General features: G+C 34.2%; 1 protein-coding gene and 1 long non-coding RNA gene across 4 annotated transcripts in view; both read right to left on the bottom strand.

Annotated features, from left to right (window-relative positions):
- Positions 1–9,581, bottom strand: part of LOC128204142 (scavenger receptor class F member 2-like) — a 45,065-nt gene that overhangs the window by 34,249 nt on the left and 1,235 nt on the right. For 2 of the 3 annotated variants that reach the window (XR_008256102.1, XR_008256101.1), the window contains exons 2-3: positions 4,642–4,720; positions 2,729–4,527 (exon numbers count right to left, since the gene is read on the bottom strand). Coding sequence is in view for 1 of the 3 variants with exons in the window: in XM_052905511.1 (XP_052761471.1) it covers positions 2,729–3,188 (460 nt within the window). In the remaining 2 variants the exon portion in view is untranslated. Of the gene's footprint in view, positions 1–2,728; positions 4,528–4,641; positions 4,721–9,581 lie in introns of those variants that run through there. The other variant, XM_052905511.1, reaches the window with a different exon arrangement.
- On the bottom strand, positions 682–1,651 carry LOC128204144 (uncharacterized). Its single transcript, XR_008256105.1, has 2 exons — positions 1,518–1,651; positions 682–1,036 (listed from the first exon to the last, which is right to left on the bottom strand). It is a non-coding gene; the product is annotated as an uncharacterized LOC128204144 (long non-coding RNA).

The following is a 9,581-nucleotide window of genomic DNA, read 5'->3' as shown; positions in this document are numbered from 1 at the left end:
GTGCACTTGAGGAACACCTTCAGGTTTGGTTTATGTTGTAGTGTAGGTCTAAATGTATGTCTACAGTTCGCCGAAGGTATTGCATTTATTGTCGGTTAGTAGGTATTACGCAATTATCATACAGCAATTTACATATTGTATGTAAAACATATCGATAAAGTACGAACTAATTTGATTGAATCGTTTCATTGAATGTTTTATGCATTGCAAAAGTGCACATTTCTACCGATAAATGCGTAAATCAAAACAGTTTGAATCTGTTCCGCCTCTACACAGAATGGGATTTTAAATCTTTTAAAACACAATATTAAATACCAAGTGTATAAAAGCATTTGATCGTTCAATGTCCCAAACCTAAAGTCATATATGTTTCTGGCGAATGCTTTGCCTACCAACTCGTTTACAAATAATTTAATGCGAACGTTTTTTGGTGTTGTTGGACCATAATCTTACGTTGATTTAGTGCTAAATAAAAATAAGATCTATGTGGCATACATGGTATGCAGTTCGTCTGCACAATTGTATTGTTACTAGACACGCTTTAAATGAACCCAAGGTCCTGTTAAAATGTTGAGTTAACCGTCAACGGCGCTTACTCACCAATTTGTGAGCTCTCAACCTCATACTTTCCAAACATTTATCAAGTGTTTAGAACATACGGGCACAAAACAAGACGTCTCAAACAGATAATGATATATGTACACCAGAACATGTTTATAAATAACGTTAAATGATGAATATGATGGTTATAAATTTCTGGAAATAATATACAACACATATTTAAAAAGGAATTAATTATATATACAAGCAAAATATGTCAAAATAAGCCCGACTATGTTCTAGTTTCAGAATAAAAAAAATGAAAACTGTTGTAACACCTCTAATCTCACACAAATACATAGTGACAGTGCTTCGAACGTCTACAGTGAAAGAACGGAATAGTTTTCGTCAACATTCATGTTTGTTGGTTCGTTTGCCTGTCTTTGAAGCTGTTCATAGGACATTTCGATTTCATGATGATCTTCCTGTTCTGAAACTAAAATATTGCACATATCACAGTTCAGGGATAATACAGTAAAACCCCGCTATTCAGACCAAAATGTTCCTTATAGAGCGTTGGTCTATTTACTGAGATTGTGCTGATAAAGATTGTGAATGGTCAAGTGGTGGAATACATTAGATCCTTACTAAGTTTGTATTGGTATTTCACAGTACATACTTATGTACCAGGCAATATGTGCCACTTTGTTTCACAAATATGGAGTTATAGTATGAGTCTGCATCTGTGACTGAGTGAATGCTAATGTAATGTTATGTAAATACATTCACAGATGCTTATGAGTGTTTGAGGCAGGAGATAAAATACGCAGTTTCATATGATAACTTACCAGGTGCGTCCAGATATATAATTATTCCGAAATTAAAATTAATGATGATTAGTATATACATGGTGCATATAAATATTGTGGTTTTGTTTAATAAAAAGTTTTATTCAAAACTGATAAAAAGGTACATACCTGGTGGCGTAGACCTTCGTCTGTTCCACAGGTAAACACCGACAACTGTACAAAGAAGCAAAATGCCCAAAACTCCAGATAAAGCTGCGGTTGCAACATTTGAGGGAGAACCAATGAAAATTCGTCTTTCTGAAATAACAACTTGAGCATCAAGCAAAAGCAAACTGTAGTATTACAAAGTGTATATATGAAGTGTGTTTCCACTTTAAGATGTTTTCTTTTATGTAACATGATACATGCATATAATAGCACTATCCATAAAAAACAGTATAGATCCCGATTAATGTTCTTAAGTTGGCAAAAAGAAAGGCAAATTTCCAACATCTTTCTGAACTAAATACAAAGAATTTATTCCAAACGGGTTATAAAAGATCCACTAAAATCAATCCTCGTGTGTATGAAGATGTTGTTAATATCTCCATTTTGCAAGAACACTTATCACCCGACTGATCCATTCACACGTAAGAACACTCGGACAACTAGTTTAACTTTATGGCCGTAGTTGTATGTAACCAAAGCGTATATCTAACACTATCTTATTTCAAACATCCGAATAAGGGGCATGGGGTGCATAGTAAAATGATCATGAAAACTATTGTGAATACGTCTGATAAATGAGAGTGTTCGTACTTAGAAAAGTAATTGCTAGCAGCAACGATGATAAAATAGCAAATAGAATTAAAAATGCCACCTCCGTGTAAGTAACTTCTTTAAGAATATTTGAATGTGAATTGTAAAATTTATGGATGCAAGTCTGCAAAAATATTTTTGAACAATAAAAACGCTGTCGATATAAAATATGGAACTTTCAACAAAATATGGTAAAGTATCGAACAACTTAAAGAATAATAGATTATTGTCAGAATGATCCTTTTCACACATTCGACAAAAACTACTTTACATAAGTATTAAAACCCACATTCCAAGCATGACATAGGATGTCTTATATGAAATGGACTTGTCTCAATTATGTTGCCCACATGTAAATATATTAAACATAAAACGGATAGTTTTCTTGTTTGGTGTTTAACACCCCAAAATGCACAAAACATCTTTGAAGCTAATAGCTGCAATAAACATTTTGTATAGTAAATTTCGCAGTTTATGGAAATTAGCGGATTTCGATTTTTGCATATATACTAGTGCGTTGTAAAGACAGCATAATATATGTAATACAAGTCTGTTGATGGCAACATACACCTGACACATACCTGAACAATCTCTCCCTCCAAGGTCATTGATGCAGCCATATAAACAGTCGCCATCGATATTACAGCTCGTTTTTGAATCCCCTTGCTGACAATTTGAAGGGCATTTAATATCACACATATTTCCAAAAGAATCTCTGGAGCAACCAATGGAACAATAACCAGTATTTTGTTCGCATTTGCTTTCCAAACACGAGGTGCTACATGATTCGCTACAAGAAAGTCCATGGTAAGTTGTGTTTTTACAAGACAAACAGATTCCTGAATCTAGTTGACAAGTATCACAATTTGGATCACACGGAATATCGCACTTGTCTCCCCAAAATCTATCTGTGCATCCATTGATACATGCGCCAGTCTCAGTATTGCACTGCCCATTCTTACAGTTACTGCTGCAGCTCATGCAGCTTCCATTGCCGTTAGGGTAAAAGCCATCGTTACATTCGAGACACTTACCATACATCTGAGTACATCTTAAACAGTCTGCACTCGGGGACAAACAACTTTGAGAACAATCAAAGCCGTAAAATCCGTCAATACAGCCAGAAGTACATGTAGGTCCACGTTCGCATGTACCATCTTTGCAATTATTCGGACAATCACAGCACGCGCTGTTATCAACATAAAACGTTTGGTTAATACATTGATCACACTTGGTTCCGATGCAATATTGTGCCTGACACTTGCATTCCTTTTCAGGGTTGGTGTACCCATCTTTACATTCAGTGCATATTTCAGATGCAGAGTCACAATTGCAGCTGGGTGGACATCGACAGGTTGATCCACTGTATCCATTTCGGCATGTACTGCAGTATGATTTATCATGTTGTAGACATGTTGCGCATGTTTTGTCACAAGGCGTTGTGCAATTGTCACCCGAAAAACTTTCAACACAACCAAGTGTGCACTTCCCCTGGTATCGTGTGCATGTGTATGCTTTGCAATTTTCAGAGCAATGTAAGTTACATGATTGTTCGAAAAAGCCTGATTTGCATTGGTCGCATTGATCGCCAGAAAAGTTAGGAAGACATTTACAAAACCATTTCTTCTGTCACAGGACGATGTAATACATCCTACGCTGCAAATCTCGTTACAGTTATCACCGTATCTTTCATCCGCACACGTATCACATTTCGTTGTAACAAAGTTTGGGTGACATTCACAAGAACCATCTTTTGAGCACAGTCCATTTACACATCCTACAGAACATGAAACATTGCAGTATGCCCCATAATATCCTGATTGACATTCACTGCATGTATTTCCCATGAACTCAGCTCGACAATTGCAACTTCCGTCATCATTACAAACGCCATCCTGACATCCCGGGGAACAAGCTGTTTGACAGAAGGTATTACTGTCGTAGAAACCCGTTTTACAAGAAGTACAATCAGTTCCATTCGAACATCGGCAGCTCTGATTAATGCAAAATTGTGTACAACTTGAACCATACTTTCCTTGTATGCACGTCTCACAGCTTGTTCCTTCGAAGTTTACTGTACATGGACTACATTTTCCATCATCATTACAGTCACCCCAAAAACACCCGACTGAACAGCTCTTGCTACACTCACTGTTTTTATCATAAAATGTAGCCTTGCAGCTGTAACATGGTCTGCTTGTATCTTGTGCACACAAAGAACAGTTACCGGGACAGGGATTGTGACATCTAAACCCATATATGCCGTCAACACAGCCATCAAAACAAAATTTGTCTCCAAATCTAGACTCATACACACATCGATCTACTCCTCCCTTACAGCACACACAGTCTAGACTGCAGTCCAACCCGTCCATAAAAACTGTCACAAAACAAATGTCAAATATATGTATTACCCGTATTGTGTTTTTCTGAATTATTTAACTTCATATAAGAAAAAAGACATTTGATATGTATATAAACAATTTACACATACCTCCCATACATGATCGAGCAAAGCAGAGCACACAAAATATCCAAAAAACCATTCTGTCCTGGCGATGTGTCTGATTGTTCTGCAACAGACAAAATGTGGATATGGGAAGTTATTTGTTAGTTTTTGCTTCAAAAATCAAAATAAGTCAAAATCAGTTTTTTTCGTATTCATAATTATCAGTATAACTACAATGTTGTTGTTCAACAATACCATTGGTTTAAAATTCGATTATGTTAATGTCTCCTTATTTATTAGTTTAAAAAGAATGATATGCGGAACAAAGTCGGATTTCCTGTATTTAGGCTGTGTTAAGATTACATAGAAATATAGTTCTAGACAATCAAAACAGAGCTCATATTAACGAGCACCTTGATTCTTACGGTTCTCACGACCCTAATTATTGATATTTTACCCAACCGCTAAAGCCGGATTGTAGAATTTAAATCGATTGACTGTTTGTACAATATTTTCAACAAGAAAAGAAGAAGAATGTTTATTCAAAGAAATATATCAAACAATACATATTTGAAATAGGCCAACATGACCCGTGATCAAATCAATGTAATACAATCACTTACATACATGTATGGCGGAACAGATTGATTAACTCTATTTATATATTCACAAATTTAACAACTATTTTCATATAATTTAATAGAATTGTCTTTATCGATTATGAGTTATGACTTAACTGTACATCATTTTATCGACTGTATAACTTATTCACATCACTACAATGATATCATAAATTTTGATAAGCAATACACGTTACTACTATACTCATTATGTACAAATAACTTCAGTTATGTTTTGCTAGTTTGGACTAAGGTTTTAACAGAAAGATGGTCTATGGAATACAAAAAATCAGGCTTGTACATACAAATATGCATGGTTGTCATCGATACTATACGGTTAATGTGTGTCAACTTATTTCGAATAATTTATCAATCTGTAATATTTCATATATACAATGTACGTCTAGCATAAAGAGTACCGCTATTCAGATATAATGTAACCGTACACTAAGTCGTGTTTACACTCACACTTAATTTTCTTATTTTAAAAGCATGATATATGTATGCTGATAAGTTTCTTACATTACTCACGTTTTCAGACTGCAAAAGTTGTACAGTCTTATACATACTAGGCCTAAGTCTATAATATCGTTTTATATATTTATCTCTAATAGTATTATAAAGATTACATTCCACCAAAAAATGGTATTCATCTTCAAGTACTTGGCATACATAACAGATCCAATCTTCTCTTGGTACATTTGACCATCGTCCAGTTTATATTAGTAAACGATGAGAACTAAGTCTTAACCGTGACATAGCAATTCTATATTTTTCTACATAACCAATGTTCAAGTATGCTTGGTATTCAAATTCACCGAAATACCTATAAAACGTTGCTCTATATGAATCATTTATCCGACTATTAAGATTTTGAATAAAGTTATCTTTGACTCTTTGCTTAAACAAGCTGATAAATACATTTATGTCGCCAACACCTTGTGCTGCCCATACCTCATTGAACCCAAAATTACACAGCATGTCTTTTACACTAGCAGCCCAGTTATTTTTTCTTGGTCTAATACCAATGTCTCTTAACATTATTTAATACACATTGTTAATAAATTTTCTATCCGAGCACTCTATCACTTTAAACCAGTATTTAAGAATAGATACATAACGTAGATGAACATGTCTAAGCGTCCCAGTTCGTTATATACAAAATTGTTCTACGTTGATGTCTTAACTTCCAATATTGATTTGCAAAATAAAGTATGTATGCGTTCTACACACAATGCATCTGTAAATCCCCAAACCTCACATCCATGAAATAAGATAGGCTTAACCAGCTTATCAAAAAGATCTAAAACATGTTCTACGGAAATATTAGTGAAATTTAATAAGTATCTCTTCAACTTGAAAATGGCTTTTTGAGCTTGACCAGCTAATGTCTTGGATGTATTTTGAAACGAACCACCAGGCGTGAAAACAATACCCAGATAACAATATTTGTTAACAATCTCAATATTTCCACCCTCATAACGGAAGTTCAAATCATTAGGCATTCTACCGCCTTTTCTAAAAACAATCAATCTTTGTTTTATCTCTATTAACAACTAATTTCCAACGTTTACAGTAGTGCTCCGGAATATCTAAATTTGATTGCATATCTGCTGGTGTAGTGGCAAAAATAACAATATCGTCTGCATACATCAACAGGAATATTTTTAGTGTGTTTACATCAATGTCATTCGCACCTTTTGTCATAAGCTCTTCCTCTAAATCGTTTAGATACATTGCAAATAAAAATGGACTCAAACTTTCACCTTGTCTGATACCGAGTAAACATTCAAAGGCATCACCTGTTTTATCTAGTAATTTAACATGTGAGCTAACAGTATTATACATTGGCTTTATAATATTAAATAATTTACATCTTATACCTAGTCTATATATCTTTTGCCAAATATTTGGCCTAACAATATAATCGAATGCCTTGGAATAATCCACAAATAAACAATATAGCTTGTCATTATTATTTAAACAATGATTTATCAATGCGTTCAGAACAAAACCATTGTCAACAGTGCCCATCTTTGCTCTGAAACCTGCTTGAGCTTCGACGTACACATAATAATTCACAGCCCATCTTTTTAAGCGAATAGTAATAATTTTGGTGAAGAGTTTTCCTATAACACTTAATAAGGTTACTCCTCTAAAATTACCAACTTCACTAACACTTCCTTTATTATGTATAGGCATTATATGGCCTTCTCCCCATGATTTAGGAAAATAGCCTACTTCTAATATTTTACTAAAAAGGTTTGTTAAAACTAAAGTAAATATATTCTTACCATAATACAATAATTCATTAAAAATTCTATCAGGGCCTCCACTTTGCCAGATTTAATTCTGATATGCCTTTATCTATATCGACGATAGTAAATGGTATGTCTAATTCTGCAAACATAGTTTTTATTTCACTCCCTAATAATTGATTATTAAAACAATACATTTTCATCAGCCTGAAAAAATCTACTCTCAGGATTATTTATAGCTTTAAAGTATTCAGTTAATGTTTCTAATGAGATATTCTTTGGTGATTTATGTGTGACAGTCTCTTTTAACATATTCCAATATAACTTAGCATTTTTTAAACGTGCCTTTTAACAAATCTGAAAAACATTGGTTTTTATTCTACTTCTATTGTAATTAAAAGATCTTACATTTTTCTTATACACACTTCTTGCTTGTATCATACTTATTCTATTCTCTGTAGTTTTCTCACGCCTATACATATTTAATTTGTTATAAAAGTATTTTCTACTTTCAATACATATATCTCAAAATAAGGCGTCACCACCTTTTGCATTTCTATGCAATCATGACAGTCAGAAAATGTTTTAGAATGTTTCTCAAATAATGGTTTACAAACATTATCAATTTGATATAACAATGTCTCTATACATAAGTCTATGTCACTATTTGAAGCAATATTACTTATACCACTATTTAGTTGTTGTACATGGTTTATAAAATCAATATCATTAATACTTTTCATATAGACATCTTTATGTTCTGTGTTCCACTTATAATATGCAATCATGTTTAACCCAGGCGCATAACTTTCATTTTGATCGCAATCTATATTATAATCGTTCTGGTTAACATTATTTAACAATGAAAATTATATAAGACAGTGATCAGATAAAGTAGTCGGTCCATGATTGACAAAACACTGAACAACATTTATTAAATGTTCGCTCACAATACAGTAATCTACCACGCTTGACCCATAACTGCCAACATAAGTAAAGTCACCACAATCACCGCATACACGCCCGTTAGCTATTCTCATCCCGGACTGTTTTAAAAAATCAATCAACAGTCGTCCATTCGAATTAACATTTAAATCTTTATTATTTCTTGCCAAAAATCGATCTGCAATGTAATCATCAGGTAAAATATTTAGATTAGATAATTGAACATTATCATCCCCGACAAAATCATGTAAAGTTCCTGTGCGTGAATTAAAATCGCCTAGAATCATGAACGTATATTTATCATCTCCCCCTGCGCTCTGAAAATGGGCGATATTGTCTAAAATATTGTCAAAAGTACTATTTTCTACAAGTGCATTTCTGCTGGAGTTAGCAGGTATGATATAACATACACAAATCAGCAAATCAGTCATAAGATTAAAATGTTTTCCATCTAATTTAACCCAAAAATGAGAATCATTTTGTTGCATAACACACATAACTGGTCTTGCTAGCTTATCTCTAATAATATAAAATTATTCCACCTGAATTTCGAGTACTGCCTTTAAGTTTTTCTTTTCTATTTAGGACTTCATGTTGAAATCCACTAACTGTAAAATCTAAATCATCACTTCCCCAAGTCTCAGTTAAACATATAATATCATTCTTATCAAATATCAGTCGTAAATCATTGCTTTCAAGTTTGTTTTTACGCTGAATGTTCAATAAAGCAAATTTAACTCTGCTATTTACATTGTCTATGTATACACCGGTAGTACTACAACCGTCCTAGGTATTAACCCTAATAAGCGGTTCTCTATTTAAAACCACGCTCTGATTCGTCGGCTGTGTCTTCTTTCGTGACGTGGTAGTCGCTGGTTTAGCGCTGGCTGATTTCGGTCTGCTCCGATTAGTTGATGACTGGCCACATGATTGGGGTCGGCCGCGTGCACTTTGTTTATCAACAAAAGCACTGTTAATCGGAGTACCTGAAATCGATGACTGCGATAATGTCTGCGAATATGTCAGATTCCTGATGTCACCAGTCATCTGCGTAAGTGGCACATGTTCCGGTAAAGGCCTGCTACTGGTATGTTGCTGTGTAAGCGTTGGCTCGGCAGATCCCGTCGTGCTAAGGGGCACGTCCTTACCTGACACAACTCTG

Source organism: Mya arenaria, chromosome 10 (genome assembly GCF_026914265.1).
Source record: "Mya arenaria isolate MELC-2E11 chromosome 10, ASM2691426v1".
Classification (NCBI taxonomy): domain Eukaryota; kingdom Metazoa; phylum Mollusca; class Bivalvia; order Myida; family Myidae; genus Mya; species Mya arenaria.
This window is presented reverse-complemented; position numbering and strand designations above follow the sequence as displayed.